The sequence below is a fragment of the Rutidosis leptorrhynchoides genome, chromosome 2 (assembly GCF_046630445.1).
Source record: "Rutidosis leptorrhynchoides isolate AG116_Rl617_1_P2 chromosome 2, CSIRO_AGI_Rlap_v1, whole genome shotgun sequence".
Taxonomy (NCBI): Eukaryota; Viridiplantae; Streptophyta; class Magnoliopsida; order Asterales; family Asteraceae; genus Rutidosis; species Rutidosis leptorrhynchoides.
In genome coordinates, this window is record NC_092334.1 from 128,572,691 (window position 1) to 128,585,239 (window position 12,549).

The window sequence follows — 12,549 nt, forward strand, 5'->3', positions numbered from 1 at the left end:
AATCGGTCAAATCTCGGTAAAATCGGTCAAATCTCGAAAAAAACTTGATAAAATCCCAAAAGTCAACCGCCGATAACTCCCCGAGTTCTCCCCGAGTTCTCCGAGTTCTCGTTTTGGAGACCCTGCCGAGAACTCCCCGAGAACCGATTTCTGCAACCTTGCTCTTAACTGAATGGTTCAGCGTTGAATGCTGAGACATTCAACATTTAGCGCGTTTGTTTCTGACCTTTGAATAACATATGATACTAAATGGTTTAACATTAATCAATCAGAGTTGAAACACTCTTTTAACCATTAATCAACTAAATTAAATTTTATGTAATATTCTTCTCAATTCGTATCCATAACACTTAATAAAAATAAACAAGTATATTGAATTAGAGAGGTAATCCTCACACACCACTTTTTGATCCATGTACACTTTTGTCTCATAAATTCACAGTTATGTCCCTAGATTAATCTAGGGAGTTAAACTTATATTATTATTGTAAGTATAATTAAGGGTAAAATAGGTAATTAGATATAAATGGATCAAAAAGTGGTGTGTGAGGATCATCTTCCATTGAATTATTATTCACGTAACACATTAATAATGTAATATTTACTAATTCATATCGTCTATTTAAAATGATTATCAAACAACTTATTTTCATTCAAGTTTATTTAGAGACTTTGAATTATTTTATTATGAAATATTCGGTGCTTATCATTCAATTATATCAAACGCAGCCTAAGATTACTCTTTAGAAACTATACAATTGATCAAAGTTGTTTCAAAATTTGAAAGTTGAGGAAGTACTCCATACGTATTTTTAGTCTTCAAGGAATTATTCGTATTATAGTTGATTCGAATCTCAAGAATGCTCGGAGAATGGGTACAGATAAAGATGTCTGAATGATTATGAGTTTGATAACCATAGTCACTGAAGCATTCAATTCATCATTTTCATCCTGATCAACAAAATCCGAGTATCTTTTCAATGGACAAACCATACCCAACCCAATAATTATTTAAAAGTATCTAATTTCTTTCGATATTTTGTTTTACATGTTTTATCTCGTTGGTTTTTAGTACTCCTTTTATTGTCGACAAGTTTCAAAGTTTGTCAAAAAAAATATGGACCATAGATGAAGAAAAAATAAAAAGATGAAAATGTCACAATCTTATCAGAATGTATGTCACTCTCTTGATAGATAGATATATGGGTGGAGACTAGAGGGGTAATTAGAGATCAAATAAGTTGAATTTGAAAGTCTCATAATCTTATCAAGTTGAGCTAGGTTCATGGATTTGTAATATTCCATTTCTAGACATGCAAACATCAAATTTGGTGATATAAGTACTTACTACACAATGCTTTTGTTTAGACTATGAAGGATATATATTATATATTATATATTATTATATTATATTTATATTATTTATTATTATTATATATAATAAATAATAATCTAAAAATTATTTAGGATTCAATCTGGTAATATACTTTTGTAACTCCCTTCTTTGTCCTCGTTTGAGTAATCTGAACAAACAAACAATAAAACAGACTCCAGTCAAAAGTATAATGTGCTTCATAAACTTTTTGCTTAAGATAATGCACCCGTTATTAAAATTTAATCATAAGTCAAGAGTAATATTAGTTGTAAGAAAACGGTCGTCCGTGTGGTATGTTTTAAAAATTAAGTCTTAGTTGTAACGAAAAAAACACTGCATTTGTTGTAAATGTGTGCTGATTAGAGCATGATTTGCATCATATTCAAGCTTAATAGTACTATATTATCAATAACTACAAATACCTTAATGTTGACGATATCGGATATGTCAGAAACATGTGTACCGCCACAAGGGCATCCGAAAAAATCACCTAACTTCACAATACGAGGTGTGCTTTCCTGCGTAGCAAGGACCATTTTAAACTTTCATAATTAATCAGACAAATCTACAGTTTTAGCAAATTATGTAAAGATTGGTAAAGAGAAAAAAATGAAACTTTGCCAAAAAGAGAGGTTGTCTCTTTCATGTTGGATGGTATGTGTCATTATCAATCGAACGAATTGCCCATTTGATTTATGAAGTCAAAAATATACAACTTTACATTTTTTTTTTTTTGAACGACTATTTCGACATAGAATGCTCTCATTTGTCACCCACATACGCGTTAGGAGGAAACTCTTCACACACCATCGCCGCATTGGGTACCCAGTGTGCTTTGGATTAAACCGAGTGGCTTAGGGCATACACCTTTATTCATTCACCACAACAGAATCCTTGAGAAAACCTCCCCCTGGATTCGAACCAGCGCCAACTAGGACTCGGATCCAACCCAGAGCTTATAGCACTCAGGCAATGCCTTGTTTGCGTTTTACTTTGGTCAAACGGAGTTAAAAAAACACAAATTACCTTGGGAATGTAGTCGGGAAGACAACCACCACACAACGCAGAAGCTTGTTCGTACGGATATACACCAACAGAAACCTGTAACTCAGATTAAGAATTCTGTAAAAAAAAATGTGCGCGCAAATAAACGTGAAAGAAAAAAAAAAACGTAAATAATATCTATAGAACATACCTTCCCTCCCTTTAATATCAGATTGTTGGCTTCTAATTCTAACTCCTTCTGCTTACTTTGCAACTCAGTCTGAGGAACTGTACCCTTATATTCAACGTATGGCCTGAAAAGGTGAGGCTTGATCAAATCGTTATGCAGTATACATCGTGTACACTTCTACGATACAGATATTAATAGTGACAATTTCGACCCATTTACTTGCGAATTGGTAGCTTCGGATTACGTGGTATCTCAAAAGGGTCAATTAGAATGTTTGTTTCTTAGCTAAAAGCAAAGGGAATGGATTAAAAGTTATCAAAATGTATTTTCAGTGTGTGAAACATTCTAACATGATATGTATATTTTTGCTTATACACATAGGTACATATTATTATTCTTGATATAGATTGAGAAGAGTTGAACAAAAATCAAGAATCGGCAGAAATGGGTATTTGTGGGTCAACCCAACCTGAAACGACCCGAAATCCAACCTACCCAACCCAACACGTTTTGCTACATCTATCTAGGAAGCGAGAATTACAATAAAAGAATTTACATCCACAACACTTTACCCACCACTCCCTTACAATGTTGCAAAAGATTCTTATTAATATGTAAACAAATCTTGAAGGATCATTCATGAAAAATATTTATGATAGAAGTCATTGGTGGTTAATGATATGTAGTTGCCTCTAATGAAGGTGCTCAAGTGCATGACATAAACTCAAAAAAAAAAAAGAAAAAAAAAAGATAAAGTTTATTAGCGTTAAAAGGAGTATTGTTAGGATGCTTTGTTTTCTTTTGTTTTATGTATGTGTGTGTGTGTGTAATATATATATATATATATATATATATATATATAGGGGCTTTATAGATACAAAGATAGATTTCATATCATATAGCATGTAATGTAATGTAATGATATTCATACCCATCAGGGAAGTGGTAGGCTTTGGTTGGTTCCAAATGGGTTAATCCCACTTTTTCCATACATACATCCAATAAATGTCCAGCTGAGTGTAGCCTGGAAAACAACAACTTCTTACAACATTGCAATACAATTATATATGTTGTACAAGCACTTCTACAGTCATCGAAAGGCTAATGAAATTTAACTCATAATCTATCTATAGCACCCAAAAAATAAATAAATAGATTCATAAAAAGGTTAATGATGAAGTTGGCTAGAGGTGGCAATGACAAATGATTACCTAAAATGGGCAGATCAATAAGTAAAACAGGTAAATATTATTAACTTACTTAAAAAGAAACTGGTCAAACGGGTTAAATGTGTCAGAATGGCATTTCGAAAAATTATATTCGAACATTGCAGAGTAATATATATAATGTTAACTTTTCAATGATGATCGATCAGTTTATGATGAAGTCGATTGATACTAAAATATCAGAACTTTGTACTTGGGTAGTACAGCATGAGATAAAAGGCTATGTGTGATAAAAAAGAAAATTGTACTAGAAAGTAGGTTATCATCTAGGTAAGTACTCTTTACGTTTAAGTTGATACAGATGTAAACTAGGGATTAAGTTCATGCGAGAAACATTAACAAAATGTTGTTTAGATAAAATTCGATGAAAATCAATGAAGCATAAAGTTACTATCAACTGTTCCAAACATAAACTTTCGAAATCTCAATTATTTAGTTAGCATTGTGAAATGTGCATATTAGCATCTATGCATTAACGAAGGTGCGAAAAGAAAACAAACATCACATTAGAAAATTGTATGTCCAGAGGTGAGTTCATGTTATGTGCAGTCAAAAACTGAGATATAATGCTAGCATGAGAACTATGTTTTATATGTGCATACTTGTACTTATGGATGAAATAGGCATGAGAATGTGTCGCAGTGACATGTGTGTAAGTCTTAAATTTCAATCGTACTAAATCTCCTACTCAACCATCACAAGATAGCTCAGTGGTTGGGGCCCTGAGTTAAGAGGTCACGGGTTCGAATCATATTTAGGACGAATATTTAGTGTTGGCCAGGGACGGGTTGGAAACAGCCAGGGAGTAATCCTGATAGGCTGCGTACATTAGAGTATGGGGTCTGATTACTCGCCCCCGGGTAGCCCGAACAAGGAAAACCTTCTACCTTTTACCTTTTTAAATAAATCTCCTACTCCTACGTGTGAGATATACGTACTTGGAATTATGTTTGAAACATCTTACCTCATGTTAAATATATAAGCCAGTTTCAGTAATGGCATGATGATCATGATTAGTTTAGTATATACTTGTAACTCAAAATCAGGCTAAAGCACACAACTAATCCGCTAAAATTGTGAGCAACTAAAACGTCCAATGAACAGAACTAGGAGTAGACGGACTTGTAACCGTGCATATATCCCATAGAATGTTAACATCGTAGGGTCATAACAAAAGCTTGACATTGCATACTTACATGGTAAAAGAAGTTTTTAGTTAAGGAAGAATTTGAATTTAAATAAATCAATAAAGTACTTCAAGAAAAGGGAAACTAAATAGATTGTTCCATATACTCATGTCAATGAACCTGATTTGGATCCCACTAGTTAATAATCCAATCTGACCCGTATAAATAAATGGATATTTATCCGGCTATTAGTCAACAAACGTGATCTACCGACTACAATACTAATACTAGTACTAGTAAATAGCTTATATTATTCATTAGGGTCTAAGGGCCTTTTTTCATCTCGTTCTAGGTATTTAAATTCTTAAAATCTCGAGACCGACCCTGAGGTTATATACAGTCCACACACGTCTTTACAAGTTGTGCCTTGTGATCTTCAGTTTAGAATGATTGTTGTGGTCTTAATTTACTGTATTTAGCAATTGATTTCATGTTACTTACTTTTAAGTTCACTCCATTGAATAAATGTATTAGTATTAGAGCTGCATAGCATATTACCATCCGAGGCCCCATTCAATGGAGTGAACTTAAAAGTAAGTAACATGAAATCGATTGCTAAATACAGTAAATTAAGACCGCAACAATCATTCTAAACTGAAGATCATAAGGCACAACTTGTAAAGACGCGTGTGGACTGTATATAACCTCAGGGTCGGTCTCGAGAATTTAAGAATTTAAGTACCTAGAACGAGATGAAAAAAAAGGCCCTTAGACTCTCTAACGAATAATATAAGCTATTTATAAAGAGGCCCTTATGCCCGAACGAATAATATAATAATATAAGCTATTTAAAAGAGAGAAAAAAAGCCCTTTGAGCCTTGCTAGAATATGCTAGTGGACTTAATTTCTTTTTTTTTTGAGGCCTTTGATTGTTGTTTTCGGGTGTGTTTTCCTGGTTTCCATGTCCTCAAATCTCCGAGTGTGTCTGTATATATAGGCCCCTGAAAACCCTGTGCCCCGAGCGGTCTATCGGGTTGCTCCTCCTCTGGGCCTCCCATGATTAACCTATTGGTAATTTACTAAACAGAAGAAGGCTGGACCTTTTGAGCTTAAAATAAACTACTAAATTCAGTTATATAAAACCACAAGTCCAGAGGAAAACTCAGTAGCCAAATAAGGGTTATCTCTTTAAGGTTTAAAAGCTTAATTCTAAACATGGTATTGAAGCTTGAACATGGTATCATAACAATAATCATTCATTTATATATTCTGAAACAGCAAGTACATATCAGCAATCAAACTAAACTTCATTATCAAGATTGAGCAAGTTTATCTTTTTATGATTCTATATTAGTATGGAAACAGTTATAAATGATATAAAAAACCTTCACAATAACCAAACCATAAAACAAACATTTCCAAAAATTAGTAATTTACCTGGAATTAAGCTTCCTTTTAGACTCATCAACTGATAGCCAAACTTCAACACCACACTTAATTTCCTCATCAAACTTTTCAAGCACCCCATAATGATAAACCTACATAATATTATCCCATCCCAAATACTAGTAAATACAAAACAAATTAAAAGCACAAAATTAATTAATGATTAATAATTATTAATGATTATATAATATAAAGGCAAATACATACAATACCATTCTTGGACCGAACATCATGAACAAGAAACTTGAACTGAGAATTAGTTATGAAACCGGTGTCTGATGGTTGACCACCACCTTGTGGATGAAAGATTGTGGAATCCAATACCAACACGTGTCTACCATCTTCACCCTTTAATTAATTAATTCATACAACTAATAAGATTAAGATTAATTAACACAAAAAAGTGAGATAGAATGAAAGAAAGAATGATAATGTGGTTACCAGGAATAAAGATATGAGGGTAGCAGTGGATTGAAATTTGAACATGTGGTCAAAGTATTCAAGGACTGTTTGATGATGTTTGTTATCCATTTAATTCAACGGAGACAAAACACAGGTTAATGTTTTGATTAAGATTTTGATTTTGGTTTTGGTTTTGGTTTTGGTTTTGGTTTTGGTTTGTGTTTTTTGTGGTGGTTGTTGTTTGAACAGACTTTTCAAACACTGTGAATGTGAATGTTTCTGTTGTGCCGCCGGCGAATAGTATGGAAATGATATTGGGATACGATTGGTTTAAGAGAATGGGTTTTCAATTTAGATTTGACTAGAAAAGTGGTCAGCGCGCGATATCGCGGTGCCTTTCGGGTTACATAATCATAGTTAACGTAGCGTTTTGTATTTACGGAAATAAAAACGCTTTGCTACGGGTGTTTTTGGATACACGTAGTTATACCTAGTATACCTAATGGCATATACATTTTTGACGTCAGGAAGATTCTATAAAAAAAAAATGGAAACATAACCATCGATATGATGTAGGTAGTTTGGGTTGTTTATTATAAGTGTATGTATATGTATTGAAGATAGCCCAAGGTGTTTAGCGTTTTTTGAGAAGTGTCCGTTTCGCGTATATTTAGTCTCGTTGGGTTCGTAAGATTTTTTCGAGTTGAACGGTGGTTTCGGAAAAATTTAACTCGCACCGAGCAAGAAGATATGACCCGTTATAAATTCGGGTGGAATTAGTTTCTTTTATTTTAATAAAATTATATATATATATATATATATATATATATATATATATATATATATATATATATATATATATATATATATATATATATATATATATATATATATACACTTTTTACCCCTGAAAAAGTGTAAACTTAAGGGGCCGTTGTGTAAATTGAGCCGAAGTTAGGAACTGCAGTGTAAACAGTGTGCAAAGTGTACACTTGCACAAGTGCAAAGTGTACACTTGCACAGGGCCCATTATTTTTAGGGGCCAATTATTTTATTAGGCCCGGTGTAAATTAGCAAAGCTTACTAGCAAAGTCAGGCCTCAAGTTTATTAGGCCCGGTGTAAATTAGCAAAGCTTACTAGCAAAGTCAGGCCTCAAGTTTTATTAGGCCCGGTGTAAATTAGCAAAGCTTACTAGCAAAGTCAGGCCTCAAGTAAGTCAGGCCTCAAGTTTTATTTAGCAAAGTCAGGCCTCAAGTTTTATTAGGCCCGGTGTAAATTAGCAAAGCTTACTAGCAAAGTCCGTTTTATTTAGCAAAGTCAGGCCTCAAGTTTTATTAGGCCCGGTGTAAATTAGCAAAGCTTACTAGCAAAGTCAGGCCTCAAGTTTTATTTAGGCCCACTGTACAAGCAAATCAAAGACTTATTAATTAGGCCCGGTGTAAATTAGCAAAGCTTACTAGCAAAGTCAGGCCTCAAGTTTTATTTAGGCCCACTGTACAAGCAAATCAAAGACTTATTAAAAAGCCCACTCTCGTTACCATTGTTAATAGATCAAGATATATAAGTTTTTATGATTATATTCTATATAAGTTTACTACTTGAACATCTAGGCCCCTATAAAGTATAAAGTATATATCAAACAATAATGAGAAACATCGTGAATTGTAAATTACAATTCCAAATGTACTTTTAGTTTGTATGGAATGGAATAATTCAGTTTGCAAATTTCTTGACTTTACTTTTCAATTTTCTTGTATCTTGTTATTAATATTTAATAGACATAAAACGTTTAGCTTTATTAGATATTAAAATTCATAAATAGTGTCGATTGACTTCTTAAGAAAATATTTAGGGCCTACTTTCTTATTTCGCTCGGGGTACCACTAATCTCAGGACCGGCCATGACTTTTAGTATATAAGAATAATAATAATAACCATTAAAATTGGAATGGGTTTTCAAATATAGGAGTTGTTTGGTAAAACTAGTAGTTACTGAAAATTTAAGAGAACACTAGTTCTGTAAATACAATGGTTAATGTTACAAATATGCTATAATTTTCTGTTTTGTTTCATTGTAAGTTATATATTTAAAATTTCTCACTGTAGGTAATATACTTTTAAAAAGTATACCAATGTTAATAAAAACTTACCAGTTACCGGTAATACCGGTTAAATCAAGTATGTGGCATTTTTTTTTGATTTTAAAAGTGACATGGAAATATAGCTATCCCTTCCATCCAACATTTTATTACCTCCGTCACATTCATCCTTCATCATTCACCTTCACCACTGCGGTTGTCTGTATTTCGAGTTCTCATAATGAAATTGGTGGTTTTTTGGTTTTCTTATTCACTTTCATCTTCAATTTGGGTGATCATCTCATTCGTATTCCACCACCAACAGAAAGTAACAAAAAAAAAGAAGATGGCATCAAAGATCTTAATTCCGATTATACTTCCTCCGGTCAAGCGTACCTGAGAATGAGAACAAAGGAGATGGCCTCATCCCGTGAATTGAATTAATCGTTTACATATGTCAAACGCCAATGTCGTCATGTTGGCGCACATAACACTGTTATCACCATCATCCCATCTCTTTCTTTATATGTCGATTAAGTTACCTTTAAATCTAAGTAATCAAATAGATTAAGTTTCATCGGATGATTGCACCAAAGCCAATTCCAAGTTTGGTGATTTCATAGGAAGAAAGTGAATTCAAGATCTAAAGGTGGTGTTGATTGAATTACAAAGGGAACAAAGAAACAACAAGTATTGTATTGTATTAAATTTGCAGTTCATAAGTAGTGATTTTCATATCTTGATTTGTATATGATTTATACGGAGTATTATATTTGTGTTTGAATGCGGATTTAGGTTATGTAAAACAAAATTAGGGATTTGCTGATTTGGGATATTTAGGTTGTGTACAGAATTCGGGCTTGGGTCTGATACTCAGCACTAGAACTCAGTGTTTGATTTGATTATTTAGGAATTTAGGGCTTATCATTTTAAGGTTTGTTGAGGAAGAAGGTATGTGAGAAATTCCATTCTTGATGACATGGAATACACCTAATCTGACGTGGCATGACAACTCAGCGTCAACTCAGATGACACGTCAACCAGTGTTTTGATTACAACTCAGCGTCAACTCAGATGACACGTCAACCAGTGTTTTGATTACAGGTTAAAAAAGTATATTTGTTTTTGTTGGTACACTTTTTAAAAGTATATAACTTATAATGAGAGTTTCGAGAGTATATAACCTACAATGGGACAAAATAGAAAGTATATAGTCTATTTGTGACATTAACCCTAAATACAAACGTAAATTAATGGGTCAAAATTTGATTTTTTTTTTAACAAAGTTGGTCAATGTCAAAATTGATCAATATTTTAAAATAATTTTAAACTAGAATCTAGACATTTTGTACAAAATTAGTGATTTTAGACAATTATGTTAAACTTTTTGTTTATGTTTGTGGGTTAATGTGGGATTATGCTTAATGACTATACTAATCTTAACTCATAACAATAAGTGTTTTGATGATGACATATGCACATAACTAAAGGTGATGGTAGACATCTTGACATAAATATACAAGTTGGGTTAAAGCTAAAAATAGGCTACAAACTTACACAAATGTACCGATGTCGCCCACAAACTCATTTCCGTCCTACTGTCGCCTACAAACTTTCAAAAAATGTGCTAATATCAACATTTTGGCGTTTTGACCTGTTACATAGTAATTTTGACCTGCTAAGATCCAATCCACGAACGACACGTGTCAATTTTGACCTGTTTAGCCGGTAGCAAGTCATTTTTGTTTACATTGGTACACTTTTTGAAAGTTTTTGTTTACATTGGTACACTTTTTGAAAGTTTGTAGGCGACAGTAGGACGGAAATGAGTTTGTGGGCGACATCGGTACATTTGTGTAAGTTTGTAGCCTATTTTTGGCTTTAACCCATACAAGTTCACTAATCCATACTTACTCTAGCAAAAGACCAAAACCAAATAAAGCTTAAAATGAAAACTGAGCTACACGATTAGGATCACGGTCGATCGCAGGTTAGACCATGGAGACTTGCACCCAGATTTATGAAATCAGGGTTGCACGGTTGACTTCAAGGTCAACAGTGGGTCGACCGTAGAAGCTTTTGTCCCAAATTCTATCGATTTTAGTTCGACTACTTCGGGGCATCTATAATTCATGAAACATGTTCAAACATGCTTAGAATAGTTGCCTCCTTCATATCCAAAGGAGTTTTGGTCACTAGAACACTAATCTTAGTTAATCGCGCCTAATGACACATTCATGACGGTTAAGCCTTTATTAAGGATAACACATAAGTGTTTTAGGAAAACATGTACATCTAAAATGTATCTAGACATTCTTAGGATGGTCACCAAGTCCCAACAAAGAATTGATTTTTCCTTGTACATGTGTTGGATATTAATGTATACTTATACATTAATCTTGCAAATGCCACTTTGCAAGTAAAACTTACATAGCCTTAGCTAAATGCTATGTTATCACTACATATTTAATTCTAGATTATTTAGTGATCTTTTACTAGTCATTACATGGATATTACATGTCTACTTGCTATTATACATGTGTATTATTTGACTATGTGTAAAATGCTAAATGCCAAGTAGTTACTTAATATGTGAATGTAATAACCTTGTCTTGCTATGTGTTACAAGTTGGGATTTCACCAACTAGTATTTGAACTACTTCATTATATGCTTGTGCCACTTGGATAATGCTTAAAATGTCATAATCTAGTAATCTTAAAAGACAATGAATAATTAACACACATAGGTTTGCTTAAGTCTAAAATTAAGTTTATGAATAAGTTTAAACTTGATTAACTTGATGTCTTGCAACATGCTTAATTGGTATTACTTGCTTAAATTGTCAAGACATCATTAACACACTTAATTAATTACAAACAAGTTCAAATTTGAATACTAGCATGCTTTGTGATTAAAGTGGGTTTGTGTCATCAATGACATGTTGACCAACCAATAGAGATTTAGCAAATGTGTTAATTACAAATAAAGGATTATGATAAAACTGAGATTGCCTCAAATGATTATCATGACTTGTATCCAAGAATGTTAGACTTTCCACTTTAAACATGACAAGTCGGGCAATACATCAAAGGTAAATGGACATTTAATGCATATAGTACTAGTATAGGATGTTGGGTATCTTTTGTAGGTGTTAAATGAAGTAAAGTGTCCAAAGAGTGATGTTCAAAACTGATTCAAACGGCTATACAACGGATAGATATTTTGGACTGGACTGCGTGCGGTCAAGCAGCAGAACGGCTGACTTGTTTATCTCTCCATATAAATAGCAAGGCTTGGAGAACTTTGAAGACTTAGACCTCTTGCATGCTACAATTTAAAATCATCTGAGAATCACAAGAACATAACACTTCTACTTATGTTTGTGATTAGCAAGAGGAGTTTTATAATCTAACAGATTATAAAATGGGTGTTTGTAAACTTACTTTCAAATTCTTATCTTTGTAAGTTTGCATAGTATTGTAATAATTCTTAGAATTGTCTTATGATTTTCATCTCTAGAAAAGGGTGAGTCTTTGTACTTTGTAATTAGAAGTATATGCTAGCTTAGCTATCATCTTCAATTCCTTAAAGGAAGAGTTGATTAATCTCATTGGAGGTTAATACTTGTCCAAGGTGAAGACAACTTGATCTAAGTTAGAGGTAATCTTTCAAAGGGATAGAAGGATTATGTTTGTTGTCTAAGGAGAAGCACAAGGCTT

The 12,549-nt window shown here is 33.1% G+C and overlaps 1 protein-coding gene across 1 annotated transcript; it reads right to left on the bottom strand.

Annotated features, from left to right (window-relative positions):
• Positions 1 to 1,400: 1,400 nt before the first annotated feature.
• On the bottom strand, positions 1,401 to 7,109 carry LOC139891384 (uncharacterized). The gene is made up of 8 exons (XM_071874346.1): positions 6,790 to 7,109; positions 6,556 to 6,696; positions 6,340 to 6,440; positions 3,481 to 3,573; positions 2,571 to 2,673; positions 2,402 to 2,476; positions 1,798 to 1,893; positions 1,401 to 1,523 (listed from the first exon to the last, which is right to left on the bottom strand). Exons 1-8 carry the CDS (start codon positions 6,877 to 6,879, stop codon positions 1,464 to 1,466), a joined length of 759 nt encoding a protein of 252 aa, XP_071730447.1. The 5' UTR covers positions 6,880 to 7,109; the 3' UTR covers positions 1,401 to 1,463.
• Positions 7,110 to 12,549: the final 5,440 nt, after the last annotated feature.